Source organism: Rhinolophus sinicus, chromosome 2 (assembly GCF_057876585.1).
Source record: "Rhinolophus sinicus isolate RSI-liver-muscle chromosome 2, RSI-T2T, whole genome shotgun sequence".
Taxonomy (NCBI): domain Eukaryota; kingdom Metazoa; phylum Chordata; class Mammalia; order Chiroptera; family Rhinolophidae; genus Rhinolophus; species Rhinolophus sinicus.
The window spans coordinates 166206199-166233433 of NC_142502.1; the positions used below are offsets into that span (position 1 = coordinate 166206199).

Genomic DNA, 27235 nt, shown 5'->3' on the forward strand with positions numbered 1-27235 from the left:
GCTACTGGGAGGGGGTGAGAGTACAATGCTCTACGACTAGATGTCTGATGATAGAGAGAAACTAACAAATTCCAGTTAGTATTTAATTATGTTTCTAGGTATATGGTGGCAGTGAGATGGCAAGAGACAAAGCTAGGTCAATAATCTTAGTATGATGAAATGGATACATGGTCAGAATGCCAAGACCTCAGGAGGAGATCTCATACAAGGAATATGTCCAGTGGCATCCCTGATTCTGATAGTTGGCTGCTCATTCAGTCAGCCAACATCTGCTGAGTACCGAGCACAGCCCTGTGAGACGGATCAGTAACTTCCGTACTCTGGTGTAAACGAGTATCTGGGTTCTCCCACAGGACCAAAGTGTTCTCTTAATAGAATGTACTTGGGTACATTATAGAATTTGGCTTAAAATGATGATATTTTATTAGCATGTTGGGTACAGGAGATTTTTATTTCTTAGGGCAGGTCTTGTGTTTTATTTGTCTTTATGGCATGAACACCTACTATAGTACCTTGAACTTGACAGGTGCTTATATATAGCAGGCAAAGGAAGAAAAGAGGGAGGAGGGAAGAAAGAAAGACTAGATATCCCTAAAATTTGCAAAAAATGAATGGCTAATATTTTATATGTAAAAAAAAAAATTGCTGACACAAAATGCAACAGTCTCCTGTACATACTTCATGCTAATGCAATGAGGAGCAAAGCAGGTAGAATGTGGGAATGTACATTTTACAAAGCCACAGGATGCAATACTAACACAAAGGGAGGCAGAGCAGACTTTTCCTAACAGTCTCAATTTGCCGAAAGCTAGTGATATGTTTTTGACGTGCTTTGATGACAAGTGATGGAAATGCTTCTTTGACTTTAACTACAAAGGGCTCAGGGGGTCTTATGAAAGCACGACCATGTGGCCAAAATATTAGTAACAGCAAAGCCCAGGTGAAGGTGGCTGGTGGAGTGATTAAGCACAATGAAGTCTATATTTACAGACTTCAAAAAGTTCAGGAAAAAAAAATGTAAGTGCACTGCTCGGAAAGGATGTAAAGCTCAAGAGAGATGAGAGGTGTTAAAATATGAACTCTTCGTAATACAATCACTAATATCTTATCAAAAAACCAAAGTTGGCCATTTAAATAAACACATGTGGCTGCCAAAGCAGCTCCCTAATGAAGTGGGGTTTCCATAGGGAGCAACGAGAGGCAGATGGATAGGTGACAGTGACTGGCCCACCTCTGCAGAGAAGTCAGTGTAGGAAGGCAGGACAGCCCCCGCTAGATGGAGGCCAATGAAAAATTGAAAGATGGCAATTACCCACAGCCACAGCAACAGTTTTACAAACTGTTTTAGTACTAACTCCATCAGGCAGGTAGCGTGATAACACGTAATTGAGAAAACTGACTTACTCGACTCCTCTTTTGTATCTGTCTGCTTCGTGAAAACATTCTTACAACAGAAAGTGTTGACCAATTAAGGTTAAGAGGAATACAAAGCCCAAGATAACTGATAAATCAGAAAGTGAGCCTCTATCTCCATTAAGTAATTCCAAGTCCCGGAGCCCAGGATAATTATACCCAGAGGCTCACAGAGAACCTGCTTATTACAGACGCATTGTCTATGTTTGGAGAGATCAGAGAGAATGCAAAAAGAGTTCAGAAAGCTACAGGAGGCCAACTGTCAATTCTAAAGGGACAAAGGATTCTAAAACTACAGAAACGAAGCTTGACATTCACCACTGGAAATTCTGGAGGAAGAATGGTTAAACAGGTGGTTTGTGACACGGAGAAAAGAAAGCAACAACCACCAGGAGCCAGCATAGGTTCATGAAGAACCAGCCATGCCCCATTAACTTCACCTGAAGTTTAAAATGGGGTTTCCAGCAAAGGAATGCTGCAACTATCATGTATTTTGATTTCAGATAAGATACGAGCCCAGGGTTTCAAGACTTCCTTGTGGCGATGGAGCTGACATGTTGTTTGCTAAATAATTCCACCAAAGGAGTGAGGATTAGGGTCCGATGTTATTCAGCAGGAAGGGTCTTTAGAATTACAGGGATCTGCTCTCCATTCGATACAACTTAATTTTAGTTCAGTGTTTTAGATGGGGACATGTAAGTTATGCTTATTTAATATAAGCGGGAGGAACAGATAAAGTATGAAATCACATTATCAAGATTCAAAAACATCCCAACTAGTTGGCAAATGGCATGAAACTCTCAGGATAATTTCTATTAAATATGGCCCTGCATTTCTAGCATTGAAAAAAAAAATCAGATGTTCAAATACAGAATGGATGAGAACCATTTAACAGTCGCTAATATTTAAAAAACAAAATCAAAAACAAAAACACCACATCTAGTGGATCTAGCTGCTTATAAACTTATAAGTATAAGCCAACAGAGTGTAATTCAAAGAGCTAATTCAAACTTAGGCCACACAATAGTACTGCACCGATCAGACAAAATTCTGGAGTAGTTTGTTTATTTCTGGGCCACATTTTTTTTAATAAGGACAATGATATACTGTGTGTTAAAAATGGAAAGGACCAAGAAACTTCCAGAAACTATGTCACCTGGGAAATGGCTGAGGGGACTGAAGATGTTTACTTTGGTAGAAGAACTAGGGGAATTCAAAACCATTTTGAACAAATTTGGGGTTTGTGTGTGTAAGAAATACAATACACTCTATCAAGTTTCAGAGGTCATGGCCTGGGGACATGATTGGAATCTACAAGGAGGAGAGTTAGGATCAACAAAGTGAAGGACATTCTAAGGATTATGCTGCCATATATGGAATGTGACATCCTCTGGGTGGGTGCCCTCCTTGTCACTGGATGGGACCCGGTCAAAGCTGTTCGAGAGACCCAACTGGGTGGTTGGAAAGATATATTTAAAGCCCTGAGGGCTTGTACCCACAATGCAGCTGGATATCAAGGAGCATCTGAAATCAAAGAAACGAAGATGAAAACCAGAATGAAGGAGCAGCTCTTTTTCCCCAAATGATGATGTATTTGTTTGTGTTCAGTATAATTTTTTTGTTCTTCTTTCAGGTTGCTACGGGAATGTCAGGAACAGGAATGAAAAAGATATTCAATCACATAATATGCTTTGATAATATCGTATTAAGCTCGGGGAAAAAAAAAAAAGTCTTCTGTATACTTACTGTTTTTGCACTGACAAGTCCGACACCCATTGTGATCAAGTTTGAAACCATAAATGCAGTCCTTCTCCACCAGGGTGCAGTTTGACAACTCCCCACATGCAGGTGGATCAATTGTGATGTAGGTTGGTTCTAATAATAAAAAGAGAAAAAAAAATCAATGGAACATGATTATCTCTTAGATGCTATACAATCTTTTAAATCCCACACTACAGTAAGTTATAAAAACTAATCAATAATTTTCAAAACAATAATTTCAAAGTACAAATCCTAAAACTTTGTACTTTCATAACGTCTTTAACTTTATGAAAAAGAAATATTTTTATTTAGATTTTTGACAATCCTAAATCTCTATTTGTTTATGTTCGAGCAACTTACACATTTTTTGGTACCCTCACATACCACTTCTCTGAGGGTCACCACTACAGAAGCAGATTAGAGAGGTTAAAATGAACTCCATTTAAATTGTTAACTGTTCTTCTATTTCTTCTTCCTGTTTTCTGTTTACTTTTTATAATAATCAAGACACCGCTTTCAATTATCTTGCTCTCCATTGAAATCTGTAAGCATATTTTATGAAGTTAATCAATCAGAGATGTTTAGGAGACTAGTTTGAAACATCTGGATTTCTTTCATCTTTTACGTGACAGTCCTTCAAGTATTACAGATGATACAACGGGTAACTTTGACAAGTAGCTTATACTCAGGGCCCAGCGCTTACGAAAGGGGCAGAGTGAGATACAAGCATTTGGGAGGAAGAGCCAACAGCCATTCTGGGAAAAAGCGCATAGAAGAAAGCAAGGTAGGGGTGATGCTTTACCTTCCTTGCCAGGTTCATAACGAAGACTTGTTCTAGGCAGTAAGAGTAATTACACACTTACATGTCTATACATAACGTTCTCAGTTCTCTTCATTACTGCCTTCAAACTTCGTGACGCTCCAATGAGATCGGTGCCGTTCTTATGTCCATTTTACAGATGAGGAAGCCACTATATTGCCTTGCCCAAGTTCACTGAGTTAGGAAGTGGCAGACCCAAGATTGCAACCCCGGCATTCTGACCCCACGGTCACACTCTTAGCTTCCGTGGAATACACAGTCCACTGCAATGGTACCTGTTTCGCAGGGCACTGGTAAGGGATGGTGTAGATAGTGTCTGATTGTGGTTAGGGCTCTGTCAAAGGGAACAGAGACACCACAGTATTTCTGCAGTCTCTTTTCAACCAAAGGATACCATGAACTTCTTCCGAGTGAGCTGGTGGTGACAACATCTTTTGATGAGCTAAGTACAGAATGTCTCTACCTATGTTTTCATAAATGGAAAATATGAGGTGCAGACAGGGTAACTGGCTTATCTAAGTTTACATAGCAACCCAGTAGCAGGCTGGGAATAGAACTGAACAGGGGTTCCTGTGTCCAACACTCTATCCATTAGTCCGCACTGTCGTCTCAAGTTTCATCTCCCGTTACCATGGAAGAGAGACCAAAATAAGTGTTTTAGCTGCCACTGCTAAGATCAAGAGTTCTACATTTCTATCCATCTGCTAAAAGGGGCCAGTGATTCAACTCTTCACAGGTAGTAGGCAATACAACTTTTTAAAGAGATGTTTTGCTCAGCATTCTCCCAGTAAACATACGTATGAAGAGGGTATATAGCACATTCTCTATTTTTATTACAACACAGTTTGGAGAATATCTCCCTAAAATTTATATATACACTTTCATTGCTATAAAATTTCTAATTTCCTTCAATGACTAAAGTACCCTTTCTGACAGATCAAACATCAACAAGTAGCTTAAGTTTAGGCAAGTAGTACGACATAATGGATTGAATACAGTAGAGCCGCTTTCCTACATTCTCTTAAAATTTACCATAAGCATCTTTCGTTTTGAAACCTGTATAGTTCTTTTATCACTACTCTTATTAGCCACCCAAAATAATGATTCTATTTCAATCGTCGGCCACAAGACTGCCAATGTTTTGTCAAAATTATTCTAAGCACAAATTTAAGACAGAGCAGAGGGCCTGTAACATGTTTACGTGAACCACACTACAGATTATCCTATCGAGGAAGGAATTAGGACTACGTCCTAGAGAGTTATTAGAGCGAGGACCAGGAATGGATTCTGAACGTCCAGTGCTTTAGTGAATGGCTTACAGGTATAGAAATGTCCTGAGCTTATCTGCATAGACCAAAACCTTGTGCTCTTTACTGATAGTTAAGTGTAAGAGAAACTTTTGCCTTCAGAAGATATATTATGGAAAAATAAATATTTAGGCAGACCACACTGACACTGAAAAAGCGTAATAATCATAGGGCAGTATGGAATTTTACTTTCACTGAATTCTAGAGACTTAAAGAGAATTAGTGATGTAGATGCTATACGGGGTACATATTATGATTATTGGTTGGGATTAGGATTATGACCTTTGGCTAGAAAGAAAAATAAATAAATAATTGGGTTTTTTGAGGATGTGAACAGCCCCACGCTTCATCCAAACAGCTGCTTCAGCTAGGTACAGTCACACACGTACACAGCACCTGCTTCTCCAGAATATACATTCAATATGTTCCCCTATAACATTCAGGATAACAGCTTTTGCTCAGTTTAACAATGAAAAAAAAGTACACAGAAGGGCTGTTTAGTAGGTGCTGGTCCTACAATGCTGCATTGTAAATATTTTAGGTAAAACAAGTCCTATTGGATATCTACTAGGCCTCCGACGATGTGTAGCATGCAAGAATCAAACAATTACCTTGCGCTTCTAAACTTCTATCTCCCCATTCATCTGTGAATGTACATTAGATGGAAGAAATTGGGAACTATATACATTTTGAAATCTGACTCCCTCTCTATTTAATACCAAAACACAGAAAAACTCAACAGAACTCACAGAAAACCTCGAAACTCAACAAACATTCATTCATGAAAATTACCAATTTACTCTGGAACTATTCAATTCCCCATCAACAGCTTAGGCTAAACACAACAACGCTCATTGTGAGCTATTAAATATAAATATAAGTCTAAATTAAAAAGAAACAAAAACATTTTAACACTAGTCATCTCATTTTATTGTATTTAATAAACAAGTGTTGTTTTCCTTTTCAAACACAGACTGGAACAAATTTTAAAAGCCTGTTGAGGGTGATGCATGTTTTGGGGGTACTCACTGCTGTTGTCCTATGTCACTGGAGTTAACTGTTGATTTGTAATAGACAATATACAGGCTACTAGATGTCTCCTAACATTTTATCTGAAGTCATACATTATATTCTATTCCCTTCAGCATCCTCTTAACATTTTAGTGCTTGGTTTCCTACCATGTTAGGCCATATCTGTATTAGATTTCTGTAAGAACAATATTACCACAGAAATAGGCAACTATAAATTATCTGGCAAAAAATTTTGGTATTCCCATAAACAGATCTGAGTTTGCTTTCAGTCCAATACATGAATATGTTATCTCAGACCCGGTCCTATTATTATTAACATCAGGGCATTTTTTTTTTTTTGAGAAAGAAGTGCTATGAGAATACTAAAATTCAATTTCCTATGCCAAATAGTGAACTCCAAAGTGAGACATATTTGATACCATCCTGAACTAGAACATTTAAAATCAACATGACATTTACAGTCCTTCAAGAACAATGACCAAGAGCTGGCTAGATTTTTCACATAGTTTTTATCCAAGGAAGAAGTTCTCAGTGGGAGAAGAGATCATTTTAAAGAATCCAGAATCATGGTACCATAGTATGCTTGTTTCTAAACCAAATAAATAATCTTGAGGAAGTGTCAGTGAAATATGGGAAATGTGTATTCTGCTTGTAAGAGCATCCTGAAATTTGTGGATCCGGAATTGTTACCATCCTACACTTTCTCTAGTCTATGAAACAGTGCTTTGAATATGGAGAATATCCTGCTATGTTTTGGTCCAAAGGCCAGAAGTTTCTTATTTAAATCCTACATTCCGTGCTCTTATATTACTTAGGGTATGGTACTAAAATGATACGCCAGAGAATACATGCCTTTCTAGAATGATGAAGATGATGCCGTGTCCTTGACAAGTTTGGTGATTAGCACTTGAACTGAGATCCTGCTAAGACTTTTGGAAACATCAATGCATCACTGTATATGATGCCTGTTGCTTGGAACACAGAAAATTGTCCCCCTTTAAAATGGTTGGGCAGAGATGTGTTAGTGGGCTTCTTTCAAAGGTGAGATAAGGTCTTGCATGGCCTCATTCAGGAGAATGAGGAAAACGCTTGCACAACGGTGGGGATTTGGTGAAGGGAAAGTCAAACTGCTTACAGGATCACCCTGAAATTCTCATCTTGTATTGAATCAGCTGAGGAATTAAAGAAATACCTTAATGTCCTCCAAAGGAAGAAGGCTTGAAACTGCAGGAATTCATTGTCTTTGGCTACAACTATTTCTAAAGGGAACCCTGGAACAGCTTCTTTGTGGAGAAGAATTCTAGAAATATTTTCTGAGCCTAGAAGCAATAAAGAACAAAAACGGGTGTTTGTTATGTCTACATCCAGTATGCTGTTTCCTACTCTGCATCTGAGCGGGAATCACGACTCTCCTCAACCTGTTGTTTTCTGCAGTGATTTTTAATGACTCGCTCAGTACCTTACACTGTCCAGAAGAGCTGTTTTTACAAGAACACTTAGGATTGTGTCAGGAGTGCAGATGTTCAGCCTCCAATTCTTATCCCATGTGTTAGAGAACAAAATTCCGGAAGGAAACCTATTATAACATGCAGTATTTAAACACATATCGGCTCTTTATTTCACATTTATTTAACATTTTGGGAAGAATATCTCTTCCATATCCTAGGAAGCCCAACAAGTCCCTTATCAGTAAAAACATTTCTAGGAAAACATACTTTTTCAGGATTTAGACAGTGTTAGACACTAAGTTTCTAGAACCACACTGATATTTAACAATGACGCACGAGTATTTCCTAGGAGCAATTTTATCTATTCAATGGGGATATATTAAGGCACTGCGATCACAATTAATTTGGTCAAGAGTATACAGTTAAAGCAAAAATCATTATTCTAACATCAAGGCCATAGCTCTTGACCATAAAATAACATACATTTGATTATTTAGAAAATATAAATGTGTTAAGCAAATCTAAGCTCTCTACTTTCTTGCTTATTATTTTGTTTTATGGAAAAGTCTCCAAAAAGGAGAAAGGGAAATAAGAAGTTGAAACTCAAATTCAACATTTTAAGATGTCAATTTCAAGTTTTTAATATCAGTGCTATCGTCATATTGGATAGTTTAACATGTTTGGGACAACAACAGAACAAAAAAGAATATATTTTGACCTTCGGTTATTTTAAAATGTGTAGTAATAATGTTAACTTGCTTCTGAAACAATTTATATAATCATTGTTTTTTTAAATTTCAGGTAGATGGAGCTTAAACGAAAATGTTAATAGATGCTTTTAACTTGGTGACTCATCTGCATTAAATTACCCCACTGAACTTCTCTGGTTTTGAGTAAATGCATACAAGGTTCTTCTCACTACCTTGATTACTATGAACTGTTTATCTTTTGCAAATAATACTTATTATGTCCATTGAGAAATATGGGAAGCTCTCTTTCTGATTAGCAACACTGGAAAGGCTGATAGCCAATTAGTAGCTCTTGAGTACCGGGCCGGTAATTCTGGAAAAGTACACTTGTGGAATCATACAGAGCCATCCCTCCTGGGTCTGTCTGCAGAACTGTCAGGAGGGTAAGGTGGTCTGGGTCCAGATTTCCATTTTCTCCGGGAGTGCCGTCACCATGCTGGGGTCTGGGTGAGTGGCAGGTCTGGAGGGCCTGGCTGCGGGTAGCAGCTATTTATCAGCAGCCTTGATTCCTACAAACCCATACCAGTACCTGGGCGTGCGCACACACATGCACGCACACACATACACACATGTTCATGAAGAAAAGTCTTTCAGGAAAAACGTCACTATAGGCAAATGTCTAAAAAAAAAAGTAGTGTTTTAAAGCAGATACATTCTTGCATTTCTTTCACAAGTGAAAAAAAAAATTCAAGTAGAAGATACATGAAAGCTTATCCCTATCTGTCTCTTAGTTCTCTTATTACCTCTCCTTTTGGACATGAACAATGGTTTGCTACTTTATGTAGCTGTTCTTTATAAATTCACAAGCCTGCTCATTCAATTGTGAGAGACAAAGATGAACAGTTATCTTCTCTTTTCAGACCTAACTCAGGACCTTACTTCCTTAATATTTGTTTGTTTGTTTGCTTGTTTGTGTGTGGGGGTGGTCAAGGCTGGACTTGGTTAAGCCATGTAAATATCTAAGGAGAGGGAAAATTCCAAAGCTTCACTCACTTTATATGGCTAAATATATCAGGACTCCTACAGCCCACCAGTTCCTGGTAGCCTGTCCAGGGCCATAAAACTGAAGATAAAGTTGGCCAAGACAGAACCAAAGGAGATAGCTAATCTTTTTTATCATGTCTTCATATGTCATTCTGTTACCGCAGCTGTTTTTCAAATGTGACCATAACTAGTCAAAAAACTATTCAAATAAATCACCATATTGTCAACATAATTGTAGGCTGGGAGGAGAAGTACTGTAAAGATGAAATTTTCCCAAATGAAGCTAGAGGAAAAACTCTATTAATGTAGACAATAAGAAAAAAACAAATTGAGGATACAAAAATTCCCTAATCTGGAAGTGGGAATTTCCATGGGGTATGAATGTGTATTTGAGAAGGTCTCATTAAGTCATGGAAAAATATCTCCTACAGTTGGAGTTTTCAAATTCTTTCAGGCACTACACATTTAGTTATCCTTTTTTCCTTTGTATATATTTCTCATAACAACACCTACATCCTTATAACTTCTAAAGTACTTATCTCAGAGCAGTTCTTTATTTAAAAATGAATGGTGTGAAAATGTTCCCAAGATTTGTATTATTTTATGGTCAGATAGAGAAGCAATCATATATTTACTTTAGACCTATTTATTAACTTTATATGCTTTTTCCAAGGAATCTTGGCAGTTGGACATATTTTTCTTCCTTTACCAATCTCATATTTAATAGGAAAAGACAGTAGTATGATTCTGAGATTATTATTAAAAGACCACAAAAGACAAATTAAAAAAACTTTTTTATATAGAGTAGGATATCTTTTTCCAGGAACTCAGCTTGAGAAGAGCTCACAAAATGATTGGATTCCAAGAATAATCTGGAACTTCTATACTTGTCTTATGTCTTATTCCTTTTTTTTGGTTAATTTCCATACAGAATGTATCTTGGTAAACTTTATCTGGAAATAATGTGCCATACTTATAAATATATGTGTATACGTATATTTTAAAAGCTATGTTCAACTTGAGGGTGTCAGGTAGTCAGAATCTGGTATCTTAACCCAGCGCTCTGAGAAACAGCTGAAGACCAGCGGGGAAAGGTTCTCGCATGAGGGACAATAGTTTATTCATGGTTTATAACATCAACACCTAGCACAGTACTTAGCCCATAGTAAGGTTTAATGAATGAACAAAGGGGAAAAAAGACTTCTGAGCACCTAAAGTCGGGGTACATTTTTGATGAAGAAGGGCCCCCAACTCAGTATTGTCCTGTAAAAGGCTGAGTGTCTATTTCCTAACTGGGAGGACAGAACAGTAACTTCCCAAGCTCCTCCTCACTGAGGCAGTCCCTTGCCAATAGTAGGTATCGAAGCAGCAAGCTATTATAGATCAGACGGCTATTGTGAACCTGACATACTTCATCGTGAAAACTGAGTGAAAATCCACACACCCAAGCAATCCAAAATGAGACAGTCAGGTACCTACAATGGGTGAAATTCCGATCTGTATCTCTGGATGAAGAAGGCACGAAAAGTACACAAAGCACTGTGAGTCTTCCAAAATTCTTAACATAAAATCTGACCCTCCAAATTTCAATTACCTGGAGAATTCACTTCTGTGACTGCCTCATACCTTGATGGTGCCAGGTGAATAAAGCTTTATTAAAACAGTCCTGAAAATACCTGGGCACTCACTCAATTCAGCAACTCATCTAGTACTGGATGAAGGATGGGCACTTTTGCTGACTGCTCAGCAAATTTACCTCAGGATGAAGCAAAGACTGGCAAGAATCAGAAGGAGAAGAGAGGAGTCGGGAGCAGAAAGTGCATGTGCTGGTGACAGTGTCTCAGTGCCTGGCACTGAGGAGCCCATGCATTTTACTCAGTGGGGGCGTGAGTGGCACTGGTCCGGGCCCAGGGCCCAGATGGGAATGTGACTGGGCAGGAGGCAAGCGTGAGGGCAGAGGCCGCTGGGACAGTAGCTCAGTGCTCTGAGTGGAGAGTTGCCTTACGTGGAGGAAACAAGAATGGACCAGGGGAAGCAGGCTTTTCCAGAGGTCAAACAATATGGTCAGAATTCCAGGCAGAGGCTCAGGAACAGAACCTGGATCAAAGGCTAGGCCCCAAATGGTCAGAATAACAGTAACGGGATCTCAGCAATGAGAATGGAGCCAGGAGCAAGAATGGCTTTTGAACCTGAACCACGATGACCAAGTACATTCATATCCATGGCTTTATTTTCCTCACCCTGTCCCTTCTCACGATAGGGATCTAAACAGAAGCAATGCCAAGGACACGGACTTGGAGACGTTAAGCTTTAGCTTGAATCCCCGTTTTCTCATTATCTTACACGTGATGCTGAAACTTTCTGGGTGTCTATGAAATGGCAATACTCATTATTCCTACCCTGCAGTATCACTGTAAGGCTCAACTAAGATTGTAAAGAGGGGACTAGTCTATAAATTACAAGGGTTATAGGAATATTACCTGTGGCTGTAATTATTGTAACAGTGATGCTGCCTTCTTGGAGCTACAACTGGTCTCAGATGACGGCTGAGTAAACGAATTATGTGCCCTTTTGCAGGCCTCAAATGCTCAGCTGATAAATGCTTGACAACTGCTTAGCATTCTGACCCCTGTCCATTGTAACTTAAGCATCATTTTCTATCTCCACTGATAACATGAAAAGCATCTGGGATGTAGGTGGGTCCATGACGTCCTGTCATATGGTCTGGTAAGCTTTGGAGCGTGTTAGTGACCAGCCACTGGCGCCTTTCACATTTGCTGAGTGACAGTCTGATACCATTGTTTCGCATTTCGACTGTGTCCATGGTGTCTCAAAGAGAACAGAAATCTCTGCGTAATCGGCTTATCCAGTGTGAGCTGAAACAATGATTCTGCGTGCCTGGCCGACCCCGTTCTTCCTCTCATGGTGGGGGCCTTGTTGGATCTTTGGGGCTGAGGGCAAACTCATCACAGTATCATTGATACTATTTTGGTAGCTTTACCAGTAGTTCTGCCATTCTTAAGGTGAAAGAGGACCCAGAAGACCCATCTCTGAGAGCTGTCTTTGGTCAGCACATCTTAGCTTCGGAACGTCAGTGATCTAAAACTTACGTCAACCAGAAGAGAGAGTTCAACCAGGACTTTCTTAACAATAATACTGGGAGAATTTCACTAAGATAATAACATCTCAGTGTGTCTGTCACAGCACTCTGAAGCGCCCCAGACTGAATTCATCTGGCCTAAAATCTCCGTGGAACCTTTTTTACACTTGGTTCCAAGAAAGCATTAGAGAGGCAGCCATGGTACTAAAAAGAGCTGAGCTCGCTTATCCCTCTCAACATCCACGGCCTGAGGCCATCCCCAACTGACAGCTTATTATCTTTGAACAGTTATTTTTTAACTTCACTAATAAAATAGAGAGTCCCTGAATTATTCCAAAAAGTGAGCTGATATGTAGGGCCCTAGCTTTCCAATTAAGGTGAAAAAGAACACCATCTCGTTTGTGCCTTCCTACTAATGCCCAACCTACCGGGTGGCCTGACCACAGGGCAAGGCACAGACATAGGCAAATGGTAGGCACCAAATACATACACAGGCATTAAATCTACCTTGTTTGATTCCAAAGCAGATCCAAGGCAGCCTCAAATTGCACCATGTATGTACACCTTTTTAAAGTGATGAAACGGCAACCAAGGTAAATTTTAAGTAGAAAAGAATACGCTGCGGCTAGGGAAGAGGTCAGCACCCAGGGTGCATGCCTTAAGATTCTGCCTGGTCGGGAAGGTGGCTTACAGACCCAACTGTCAGTTTGTTCCAAAGGTGAAGGGACCCAGAGCACTATGTGACTCTCAGGATCCCCAAGGACCAAGCACTGGTTGGCCTTAGAATTTTCCTGGGGATTCTTAGTCCTGAGTCACAGTGGTGCTGCAAAACAAGAGCTGGAGCCTTGAACTGAATCTTACTTTCAATTGGCGGCTACCATTAATCTCTGCGGTCTCCAATGGTCAGGATACTTGAATTGGACTCTGTTTCAAACAAATGCGACAAACCAAGCTCTCCGACATGAGCATAAAATTCACTTGATATGTAACTAGGTATCCTGTAGATATAAATGGTAAGTAAAAATTTGGTCGAACTGCTAATTCAACTCCAAAGCAAAATCGTGTAAAATGGAACGCATCGCCATCTTGTGTTTCTGACAAATTACAAAAAGTGCTAACTGTTGATGATCGCTCATCAATGATGGTACGATTCCCGGACAAAGATCTGGCACTGATGAGTCTCCTGGTAACAGATTTGCCAATCTGCATGCTGACAGATATAGTAAGCATTTGGGAATCTCGAACTGAGAGGCTGACATGTGGGTATGATCCAGGTCCCTGCCATCTCAGCAGCCATCTGTGATGGGGGATCCATAAATGGGCAAGGGACAGGACAGTCTTCACTAGACACTTTCCTTCCTTCTGTATGTCCTGTTATTTAGTGATAATATTGTGGCAGACACTTCATATACCTGCATGACAGTTTATCTTCAACAATCAGATGGACACAGCACAAATAATACTTCTAAGAGGGCCTTTAAAAACAATTCACTGGGTTAATACAGCTAATGCCAACCCTCGTGTATTAATCACTGTGAAATCATTTTGCTCTTCTAAGAGAAATTTAAGGCTATTCAATGAAACAGTTTAAAATGGTATAATCACAAGTCGGGTTAGATAACTAAAATATTAGGAATTCATTATACTGGAATCACCACCTCTTTTAAGAGTTATTTCCATAGAAAAATTACTTTTATTTGAAAATATGTTTGAATGGAGTATCTGCAATTTCACAAAAATGTTGTAATATAATATATGACCATTTAAATACATGCCTCTCACCCCTAAAACCATAAAAAATAAGATGTAATTAACTGATTTTTAAAATAATAAGCACACCAGAAGTTATACTTATAAATAAGTGTTATTGCTAAAAGCACTCACTTTGGGAGGCAATATGCTTGGGATAAAATGCTGTTCATGTTAAAATTCTGCTTGAAACTTCTCTTCAGAGTTGCTCTCAGAGCAAATTACTATGTCACAGAAGACAAAGTGCCTTTATTTTACTGTCACTTTTTGCTTCCTCTGAACAATTTCACCCAGCTAGGTCACTCCCGTTTTTTTGTTTTGTTTTGATTTTTAAACTCTTTATTTATTTAAGTGTGTTTCTCCAGGACCCATCAGCTCCAAGTCAAGTAGTTGTTTCAATCTAGTTTCTAGTTGTGGAGGGCGCAGCTCACACTGGCCCATATGGGGATCGAATCGGCAACCTTGTTGTTAAGAACATCACGCTCTAACCAACTGAGCTAACCGTCCACCCGGTCACTCACTTTTTTTCACCAGACTTACAACGAGAATGACTTTTAGTTCCTAGACTCTGACAAACCTTTAAAGCCAGAGGTTTACAAAGCTAAAAACGTTCAAAAGGCTGTGCTGTGAGCTCTAACATCAGATTCAACAGAGTGCTACCAAAAATATTCTGAATGATTGTATTTCTACAATAACTGTAGTTTTCCCATATAATTATTTTGAAAGGAAGACCACTTCACGTGGATATGGAAATCTTGGTATGTTTAAAAATAGTTTCATTACTTTATAGTTCGACGTTTTGTGGTGGAAATAAAACAAGCTTCATATGAAAAGTGCTGTCAGGTGCTTTAAATTCAGGTGTGTTGAGACTAATCCATTCCTTAGAACTGAGGCAAACGGAGGAGAGAGGTGAAGAGGAGGATTTTAAAATAAGATGGTCTAATACAGCCCTGGTTAGGTAAAGCAGAACAGGTCTTGAAAGCTAGATAATGTGATTACTGCTTAAAATGTTAAATTCTCTGAGGTTGACAAAAGCTAATAGGAAACCAATTCTGCTATTTCTGGTCAATGGCTGTACCAGAAAAAGATGGGATCTTTCTTTTTAAAGTCCACAAGCCTTTTCTGAAGGGCATGTCTCTTAATAACCTTCATTAACTTCTGTTTGGTTGCCTAAGAGTTGTCTCTTATCCAAAAAAAGTTTAACACAGTCTCAGTAGAGACTGTGTTTATTTAAGTTTGTTGGAAAAACATTCCTATCATTTCAAGAATGACTAAATATTTTTCATTCACATAGTTGGCATTCCAGACTATGTTTTCCTGCCTCTGTTGATTAGATGAAAATTAGCAGGCCCACATCTGAACTATTAGCTTCAATTACTATCTTAGTAGGAAAATTATGAGAATCCCAGCAATAATGCCCTTTTAGGTATGAGAAGTGGAGAGTAGGGGACATAAAGAGCAATCTGCTCCCTTGCAGGCCACTTCAACAGGAAAATACTTAACAGCCGGGACTACTGACTACTGTTAAAATCAGAGGCAAAGTGTGTTTCAGAATCAGCTCTGATCCTGTGTTTCAGAATCAGCTCTGAACAATGACATTCCAATGTTATTTGAAATACCTAAAGACATTTTCAATTACCCGAGAAAATCAAAATACTGTGAAATTCATCCCTGAAAAATCTCTGGTGCTTAGGATAAAGACCTAGGTTAACACATGGTCATCTGCTATGCATCTGTTACTCAACATATGACCTTATTTGGACAAGTAAAAAAACAGACTGCTATATTTTAACTTCCATTTATGGAACTAGTTTCCAGGACTCTTAGAGTTAAAGGATGGAACAACATGCCTAAGAGTCTTTGAGATATTACGAATCTTTTATTACTTTTGCACTACTAATAATAGCACAGTATATGGCACTGAAGCAATACCACCCATAAACTGAGTTTTGATCCCTGTTATGTACCAGAATGTTAATACCATGTGACCCTGTGGCATCTTTGACTTTACTGCCTCTAGGGTCAGCCAAACTATGTTTGACTCCTTGCCACAGAAGCAGTAGCTTAATCATCTGAGATACTGTTCAGTGAGGAAGTCTTATGGGCAGGGCTGGAAAACATTTTTTTCTTGTTTCAAGGAATTCCCACCCAGATATGTGCCTGGTACAGACTTTTCTGGCAGCCCGGTAGAAACGTCATTTGAAGGGAGGCTAGATTCAAACTGTATCATCAGTATTTGTGGGAAAGAATATAAAGCTCCTCCACAATTAGGATCGATGAGGAGGAGGACAGTGTATTTGGCAGCTCACAGACTTCCAGCCCTTTAGAGGAACACAGCATGCCATCTATTGGGTGACCTGATGTTGAAGTGGCTTACTAAATCCGCGTAGGTCAAGAAATGCCTAACACCCTCTCTTGAACACTGTCCCAAGTAGGACCAGAATTCCTCAGGTAAGCGATCCAAGAAAGCAAGGTGGCAGGAAGAAAAACAGTTGATTGTCTGGTTCAATCACATTCCATCCTAATCCAGAGAATTAGAAATAAGCCAGGCACAGGAAATCTCTTAGTCCTACCCTTCAAGAGTTGATTAAGTCTAGCAGAATTATTAGGCCTGCCTGAAATTCAGCTCAGTTGCAGAGAGCAACTCTGCAAATAACACTCATTTTCAGTTTTTATTATAGAAAAAATTTAAAAAATACTGAAGTACATAGGTATGATGGACCCATTACCCACCATTGACAATCTACAAATAAATAACTCTTGATTTCCTGTCTGAGATGGGAAATGGATTTTGCTTTTGTTTTAGAGAAACAGAAACAGTAGAAAGGAAATTACCCATTCTCCCAGCCACAAGTATGGAGTTTATTTACTGGCAACCCAAATCATAATACTGAATGTTACCTTGTAAAATATTACCTCTATTTTCCTAGTTCTTGAAAAGTGATACTCTTGGTGGTTGGCTCTGAAATCCCCCAGGTCATCAAAACCATGAACTCCCCCCAGCAGGAGACTCTGCACATAGTAGGCCTGGAGAACTCTCAGGTCACAGCGGCCTCCTGCGTGGGATCCAGCCACAACCCAAGATGAGACGGCAGATCAAGCCTGACATCAAAACTTCTAAGTGATGATGAAATTCTTATCTCTTGTGTCATCAGGTGTCGTGCGCAGCCAAGCTGGCCTCACACCTGTCCACATCTCTTGCATTTTTCTTATTGACTCATCATGGGCATGTCTCATACATCTTGCAATCAAAAATTCCCTCGCCAACACCTTATCTTACTTTTAATTATAAAACAAACAGATTTTTTAAAATGGAAAATGGCACTCTGTCCTTAGGGTTCCTCTGACATTAAGAATTAGCTTAGGCAGCATTTATACCTGATGTTATTGGGGGAAAAAATAGCAAATTAGTCTCAATACCTAACTGTGATGTTAAAAGAAAAATTCTTGCATGTATAAATAGGTGAAATAACAGGCACCTACACACTTGCAAGGCATGTCTCCAAAGCTGTATAGTAAATGCGACAGTGAGCATTGGTCTTGGAGGGTCTGGGAAAGTCCCACTTAAACTGTGACTCTGGGTTTTAGGGGATAAACTGAGAGAGAATAAACCACACTTTACAAATCAGTCTTGGAAGCCCCATGGCTACCCCTGGTAGGGAGTCGAGAGCGAATGGTTTATCGGGACGGTGAGCAGTCAATCTGAAGCTAATTGGGCCACTTGCCTCTAGACATTTGGACCCATCATATGCCAAACACACTTTATATGACACTCTGCTTTCTGTTCTCAAAGTGTGTGTTTTCAAATACAAGCAATCTATCATTATTCCTTTTTGCAGCTATCAGAGGTCCAAACGGCCATCCGCATTTAAGGTTCTGGTGAAGAAACCCTGTCAGGATCTGCTGCCCGACTCAGCTAAGGAGATCTGTAAGAGGAGTCTGGTTGTGATTTCCTATTCCAGTCTTTACCTAACTCACTCACTCATCTTTTATTCATTAACAATTTTTGAGCACCTACGTACATGTCAGGTGCTGTTTTAGGGATCCAAAAGAATATGGTAAATTCCTAGCTTAGGGGAGATGTGTAGCCTCTTTCAGGCTACTGGCCAACAGGGGGTGCAGTACGCTGTTTGTCTCAGAGGCAGTATACCTGCAGGGTCCAGAGCCTGGGCTCTGGGGACACACTGCTCTGCCCCTTTTGAGCTGTATGATTTTGGGCAAGTTACATGACCTCTGAACTTTGGGTTCTGTGATGGTAAATTAAGATACAGCATCTGCATAAAAGGGAAATTGTAAGGCTCACATGAGCTGATGCTCTTGTAGCACTTAGGCCTGGCTCATAGTCAGTGGGCAAATAATGTTAGCTTCCGTCCTTAAGGGCAATAAATAAGATGATGCAAACGGTGCTAGATGCTGAGGAAGATACCTACTATGTGCAGAGACTCCTGCTGGGGGGAGTTGATGGTTTGGATGACCTTGGGGATTTCAGAGTCAAGCACCAAAAGCATCACTTTTCAAGAACTAGGTGCTGCCCCCCTTTTTGTTGGTAGTTCTTAAAGGAGATAGGGCATAGCTTCCTATCTTAAACTGTAAACTTCACATGCAATTCTATGCATTTCCGTCTTAGCTCTTTAAAACGGCCAGAAAATAAAGATAATATGTGATTGATGAACAAGCAGAGAAAAGCCGGTAGATCAAAACCTAAGACTCCATTTGCAGACGTACAGACCGGGATGGCTTATCTGTGTACCTGAATTGGGTGTTGACAATAACTTGGTAAGACTTAATCATGAGAGTACTTAAGTGCCAATTTAAAAAGCACTTAGGTACTTGTGAATCAAGTTAGCTGTCAAGTAACAGCCTGGTCTGTAAGGGCCCCCAGGCTCACGTCCCCAGTTCTGCAGGAGTAACCGAGCACATTATGTTGTCACTTGGAAGGTATGTATCTTTAATAACAACAACAGCCACAGCAAGGTTCTTCCTCCCTGCAGGTCCTAACACCCCATATTTGGTGATGTGGTAATTTATTTAGAAAAAGACTCTAAAACCACAATCCTTGTGTGGGGTCCTTTCATATAATTTCAGGCTCTGACTATGTACCTTGGGTCTACAACTGATAGGGTGAGGGCCAAAACGTGTTATGCAATTGTGCACAAGGAATTTGTGTACAAACTGCATAAATACCAGTGTTTCTGTTTCTCTGAAAACAATTCTGGCTGATTGCTTACTTATTACACATTGACACCTTGCTCTTTTCTTATTTCATCTGATCCTTCTGTTATTCTGAAATCACTTAAAATATGCTATCGAATAACAGCTGAGAGAAATATTTTCAAATTGTTCCATAGACTTTCTTGGAGCCTATAAACTAAGTAATACGATTCATTCACCTTTTATTATTTCATAAGTTTTTTCTTCTTATTAATGATACATAACTTTTTAGTATCATTATCTTAGCTGTGCACTTTTTTGATTCCACACCAAAGGAATCTGTCTTCCTATTACATCTCAAAATGAGAGGGTTACTGGAGGGCAAACACAATCTTTTATGAAACTCATTACTTAATTAAGCTAAAAACAAGAAACACAAAATAAATTAGTTCTCTGAGAACTAGACAATGGAATCTCCTGAAAGGCTTGATGAACAGAGAAGTGCTAGAGCAAGAACGTGACAGAAAGGAACTGGGACCAGCAGAACCTCAGAGCATGAAATCAAGATGCTGATTTCTGGGGAGGTAGAGGGCTCGGCCGGGACACGAGGCTCGAAAAGCAAACCCAGGATATGTTCCAAAGGCATCCTTTCCCTGAGGTCCCCAAAGTGGGACAAGAGGGCAAGTGGGACATCATATCAAAAACACCTGGAGTAACTGTCAAACTGCAAATGATTTCGTCCCCAGTCACCCCACTCCAATCTCTCCCAACACAAGTCCAAAAGCCAGAGATGAAGAAAGATTAATAAGGGAAATAGCAGTAGGTGCATGAGTGAACGGAGGTGCCATTCAGGAGCAGGGTTAGCAGACAAAGTGTAGCTGAATCCGACAGACTTCAGTTTACCCCAGCTCAGCCACATAATGGCAACTGACGTTGGAGGAAATGAGCTGAATCTCTCTAAACTTTAATTTCTTCATCTCTAAAATGAACTGATCAGGCCTCCACCACAGGGTTGTTGTGAGGATTAAATGAAATCAGGTACAAATATAAAGCACTGACAACAGTACCTGAATGACGACATTCCTTGTCTGCTGCTTTAATTTAAAACAGCCTAAATATTTTCTGTGAAATTAACTAGCTGTCCCTTATTTATCTTCCTGTCCAATGCTATATTTGGATTATGGCAGGTTCTTAATAATTTTTTTGGAATTAATGGCTAAAACTATCATTCTTGTCTCAAACAGTGGAAGATTAGATTACATCTCTATGCGTATGTTATGACACCAAACTCTAAGTGACCAAACTAGCATTCATTTCCTACCCAAACATCTATATGACATAAGAATAAATCAGTTAGTTCCATACACACACACACACACACACACACACACACACACACACACACATTCTATTCACCAATTGCTTCCCTTCTCTACTCACCATGATAATATGCTAATGAACGCAAAAAAATGAGTGTAATGGGATTTGCCTTCCCTCCATTTATTTTCAGAGGAAAGGACTTATTTTTTGTTTTTTGCAAGTTTTTTTAGTCTTTCCATTTATGACTCAAGACTTGTGAGGTTAAAGGGTTAGTGCTTACTGGATTACATATTTCTGCTTTTAACTTTTCTTACATTATCATGCACATAAAAGTACTTACATATTTCAAGTTGACCACAGATTGTCCCTAATTCGTAGGGCTATTCCCACCTTTATCTGCTTCAGCAAGGCACCCTTTCTCGTAAAGCCAACTGTGCACCATCACACGTAATTCCACACACTCCTTTTTCCACGACTGAAACGCTGCCTTTGGGGAGTGGGAGGAGTACACGTGAGGGGTGGGTTACGGCCACAAAACTGGTCATCTGGAAGCTATAAAGCTTTGCAGTGTGGCAGCTGTGCTCTGTGTAGAGTAATGGCGAGGGATTCGGTGATGTCAACGGAACCAAAGTGCTCTAACTTAAATTTTTATATGATTTTTAAGGTCTTTAATAATGCTAACCCCCCAGAGGTTAATCAGACAAATGCTGAAGTCTGAGTTTATGAAAACTGAGGTTTTAATAGGAGCAAAAGACTTCTTGATAGAGGACTGAATCTACTTAACTGAAATTCTGAAAAGAGCTGTCAGTTCCTTAACAGTTGTTTTTAAATATTCTTGAAGGACCCATGTTCAACAGAGATTAATTTTTGACTCACTTTAGTTCACTTTACTATGCAAATGTGCTTCTTAATGACGAATACTCTCTATTGGATCTGTCAGTATAAATAATCAATCTCTTTTCTGCACTAACAGACATGGACAGAGGACTAAGACTGACATGAGTTAAGTGTACAAAGAATCCTCCCAAGATGGGAGAAATGGACTGAAATAGAGGTTGGGACATAAAGACTCGTTCAGGATGCCTCAGGCTCCTGTCCATTAAACAGGATGAGACACAGTGACTGTAGGTAACCAAGACATAAGTAAAAGCCTGAGAGGAATTGCAGAGCCACGGCCATTATGATAGGAGAAGGAGAATGGATGTTCAGAGTGAGAGCACTCAGCAGTGAAAACTGCCTCTGATGGTTGCAGGTTTTTCTTCCAGCTGCCAGGACTCCTGGGCTTATGGAAGTAACTACAAGTCAAACATGCTATGCTTGAGTCTTGGGTCTTATTTCCCATTTTATTTTACTGCACTGATTTTTGGATATTAATTAGACGTGAAGTGAACTGAATTAAGATGTATATATTCTTATACCATGAAGTGTTCAGCTAAGCATATTTGCAGTGGTGAAATAGAGGCCACACAATTCTCATTGTCAATTTGCAACATTTCCCCCAAATGATTAGTTGTGGCTGCATGATAAATTTACCTGCAACTGGTAACAGCATGAAGCAGACATTATGCCCGAGGAAATAAAAAAAACAAACAAGAACATACTGGTAGGAGCTTATTCAACACGAGGCATTCGCCAGGGATGCATTAGAACCTACAAGTTTTACCTTCACACACAGGGCAACACTCCCCAGGCACTTTGACCGGATTCATGCAGCTTTGTCCGCAAGCTGTTGCAACGCAGTGGGGCTCTCCGTTGATGCACTGGCAGAACGTGCAGTCATCTTCCCGCCACCGGTCTCCATGGGCACGGATCTGACCATTGGCATAGCAGCCAGCAGGATTATTAAAAGGATACACTGGATCTAAATTAAAATGTGAGTTCACAGTAAGATCAAGGGCATTCTAAATCTTCTCTTTGCCTGCACCTAGAGACATTTTTTTCCCAGGTTCTAGCGCTCAGCACTTCTTTTCTAGCTGTGATCAGCAGAAGCTCAGGATTACACGAGGTGTCTCTAGGGGGACATGCAAAAGCAGCTGTCATACTGAATTTACGTCCACCCATCCTGAGACTGCACACAGGACAGGGAATCTGTGGCATAAAAACCAACGTACAGGTGTTATCACTTCATAAAGCTGCACAAGTTTGGGCACAGAACTGTGGGTTGGCAATTAGAAAACTCAGGTCCATTTCAGGCTCTGACAACGTCTTCAGAGTTGTCGATTTACATGTTAATCACATCGCAATTTCACCACCTGTAAATTGGAAAGACTAATGCTGCCTTCTACCTTAGAGTGATACTGTTATTTCTCATTTCTAAGACTCTCTTTCTTGCTGCCTGGAGGCCCAAAAGGACAACAGTGAGGAGTACAGCACGCTCTCACTGTGGCCTTCCTTGTTCAGGACATGGCTGGTTTAGACATGCGATGGGTCACTGCTTGTGCCCTGGAGGGGAGAATATATTTCTCCCCATGAGCTGGGCAGCCAAGCGGCAGCTGAGGTTGGGGGACAAAAGTATTGCCAAGTCCACTGTAAAATAAAATGTTTTCTGAGGATATTGACCAGGACATAAATACTGCATACAAAGTCCCCAAATATCGTTATGAGAGGAACGAGATAAATTGCTCCATTTTCTTTTTTGGAAACAAGTAAAAATCTGATCTCAACAATCAATTGCTGATGTGCCGAGAAGAAGTCCATGCAGTTTTGAGTTCGGCCCTCTTTATTCTAAAGAGGTAATTATAGGGCGTTATAAGAAAATTAGAGGCCAAAATTTAAAATCATGCAGTCACCGCTTTAGAAAGGCAACACGCCAGAGACGCATGGGGCCAAGAGACCAGAGTTAGATACGAGTTTATAAATTTCTTTATAAAAAAATATTACACTGCATACTTCATTTCTACTTTGAGCCTGGATCTGAATTCCTGGAAGTGAGACATAACCGGATCCATGCCCAGACAACTCATAATATGATTATTACGCAGAGGTTCATATCTGTGTTTTTACACCACCCATTGCTACATCGTTTCAGAGATTATTACAAACTGGGGGCAGCTAGGGAACAAATCAATGGGAAAGGTGAAAAGTTTCATGTGGTTTTTAAATATTCCAACGACACCTAAAAAGTGAACCACCTTTCTCCTACGTTGGCTAAAATAATTTCTACCAGAGGAAAGGACTTCACTATTATGCACAACTGTTGAACGTTAAGAATGTAGTTTGTGTACCTGAAACATTTGTCAGATCTTCAATATGATGTGGTAAATAGAGCTCACAAATTGAAAAAGATTTTAGAAAAACAGAAAAAAGTACGGCACATGGCATAGCATTTTCAGGTGCGAAGATGAGGGCACAGTGAATTTCAGGCACGAGACTGACATGTCTGACTCCAGACTCAAGGTCCGCGGCCCAGTCACAAGAAGAAGGTTCAATGACTTCCAAGGGGGAAAACAGTGTAGTGTGTACAGATGAGAGACACAGTCAGGCAGGGGGTATTGTTCCTGGCTTCACTGGAAACTCAGACTACTTTTCTGAACGTTAGTATCCTAATCTCTAAAAGCTGTGGGTTATAGTGAATGCAATTCCGAGTAGCATTCTGAAATGTTTATTCTTTCTGAATACCAGACATGGAAGGGTAGAGCCTGTTGGAGGAACATGGAACTATTACTTCTTGGAAGAGGGGAATATAGAGAAAGCAGTTGCCTGAGAGCCTTCTACCCAGGGCCACACCTGACACGTGGCTGGCCTTGAGCCAGGGTCACCGCCATGCCACAACATGACCGCACCTCTCACACCACACATCTTCATCGGGGGAGCAGCAGGGTCCTGCCCTCACCTGCAGGGCCATGGGGACTGGAAACGAGGCAGGGTAAGTTCTTCTCTGAGCTGACTGGTTGAGACCGTCAGTGCCTAGGGCTGGCCTGTCCTAGCCAAGCAACCCACAGAGAGTAGGAGGTGAATTCTGATGTCAGGGTGAACAGAAGGTCCCCAGGACTTGCTAAAGAACTGCGAGAGCTTCAGGGGAGGAGCAGAAAGCACTTCTGGGAAATCGCATGTGGACACAGGTGACCTGTTGTCGACACCAGGGCATAACTTCCCTTGGAAAGTATTTTCACACAGTCTGCCTGGCATTATCAAAGTCCTAAAAGACAGACCACTATATCATAAAAACAAACAAACCAACCAAAACTCCTTCAATATTCCTCTATTTTGAGGTGAGACTGATTAGGTCAGTTTTGATTCCAAAACTCTGAGCAATGAATATTCTTATTCATCTTTCATTAAAATGGGTCAAATATATGGTGATGGAAGGAGAACTGACTCTGGGTGGTGAACACATAATGCAATACATAGATAATATATTATCGGAAGCCTATGTAGTTTTGTTCACCATTGTCACCCCAGTAAATTTTAATTAAAAAAAAAAACTTTAATGAGCACTTTCCTTACCTTCACACACGGGGCAGCACTCCCCTTCTGGCACATAGTACCTCTCGCAGTTCAGCTCACCACACTGGGCAGTGAAGCAAATGGAAACACCCGCTTGGCATCGACAGAACCGACAGTTGTCCATTCGAAACATATCTCCATCATTATATTCCACATTGTTGAATACACAGGCTGGCTTTGTTTCTGAAAGGAGTTCAAATAAACAAGGCGTATTCAAAGTCATTTTTGAGTGGTGTCCTTTTATGCTTTTCAAACACAAAATTCTGCCTGATAGCAGGGGGTTATATATAATTTGATGGAAATTTACAAAACTTGATATAATTTTTTTGTAACCGAAGCAATATAACAATGTAAAGCAAAATAAAACATAACTAAAATGTTACCCTTTTCACCCCGAGGATTCGAAATCCCCTTAGCAAAATCTACACTGACTTCCCCCTACTTCAAATAAAGGGAACTAGTTGACCATGAAACTCACATATCTGATACGTGCTTTAAAGAGATTACATTTGTTTTGTTAAGCTATTCTCTACCTCAAATAAATGATCCTGTCTTCACATTAGATTTTGTTCTGCCTCAAAAAATTTATCTAAGGCTTTTTGGAGGTGACATCCTTCTAATCCTCTAGTGTTCTCTCCTAAATTCTTTTTTCTTTCTACGCGCTTTAATAATTTGTAATTATAAAGGTATCTGGCCTTTAACAAAACTCTTTCTACATGCATTACTTCATGTAATCCCAATACCAAAGGTCTGATGTAGATATTATTATTCTGAGTTTGGAAATGAGCAGATCCTAGGTAATTTGCTCAAAGTCACACACTTAGCAAATGACAGAGGCTAAAAAAGTAGCTCTTCAACTGAAACCTTGTGATCTTTCCATCGTGTTTGAAGGTTATATTCTGCTAAGAACTCAAAGCCCTGCATTTAGAATTCTCATCATGAGAGTAATGATTCAAAATTTTTTCTCTGCCCTGAAACTCTCTCCCCAAAGTCATTCCTTAATTTTGGTTGACTTAAAAGAACTCCCATCAGAGAAAGATATCACAAGAAAAAGAAAACTACAGATCAATATCTCTGATGAATATATAAATCCTCAAAAACAATACCAGCAGATTGAATCCAGGAACATATAAAAAAGATTGTATTATATGCTATGACCAAGTGGGATTTACTTCAAGAATGCAAAGTTGGTTTGATATCCAAAAATCAATTCATGTAATATGGCATGTCAATAGAATAAAGACCAAAAAACCATATGATCACCTCAACAGACACAAAAAGATCATTTGACAGAATCCAATACCCTTTAAGGATAAAAATTCAATTAACTAGGACTACAAGGGAACATCCTCAACTTGATAAATGGCATTTATGAAAAACTCACAGCTAACATCATACTTAGTAAAAGACTGAAAGCTTCCTTCCTAAGACCAGGAAGAAGACAATGACATCCACTCTCACCACTTCAATTTAGCATTGTATTGGAGGTTCTAGCCAAGGCAATTGGGCAAGAAAAAGGAAAAAATATTCAGATTGGAAAGGAAGCAGTAACACTATCTCTAGTTGCAGATGACATGATCTTGTATATATAAAAAAAATTCTAAAGGATCTACTAAAAAATTATCAATACTAATAAACAAGTTCAACAAATTTTTCAGGGCACAATTGCAATTCAAATAAATTGTACATCTACACACTAGCAATAAACAATCTGAAAACGATGTTAAGAAAACAATACCATTTACAATAGCATCAAAAAAACATTTAGTCATATATTTACCAAATGAAGTGCAAAACACGTACTCTGAAAACTATCAAACATTGTTTAAAAAAATTAAAGAAGGCCTAAATAAATGGAAAGCCATCCCATGCTCTTGGATTGGAAGATAACATTGTTAAGATGAAAACATTCCCCAAATTGATCTACATATTCAATATAATCCCTATTGAAATCC

At 39.5% G+C, this 27235-nt stretch overlaps 1 protein-coding gene across 3 annotated transcripts in view; it reads right to left on the minus strand.

Moving 5' to 3' along the window:
* CRIM1 (cysteine rich transmembrane BMP regulator 1) overlaps nt 1-27235 on the minus strand; it is a 185419-nt gene that overhangs the window by 45992 nt on the left and 112192 nt on the right. For all 3 annotated transcript variants that reach the window (XM_019741906.3, XM_019741916.3, XM_074331893.2), the window contains 3 exons: nt 25281-25463; nt 22498-22695; nt 3160-3288 (listed from right to left, as the gene is read on the minus strand). In XM_019741906.3, the coding sequence (XP_019597465.1) occupies nt 3160-3288; nt 22498-22695; nt 25281-25463 (510 nt within the window). The remainder of the gene's footprint in view (nt 1-3159; nt 3289-22497; nt 22696-25280; nt 25464-27235) is intronic.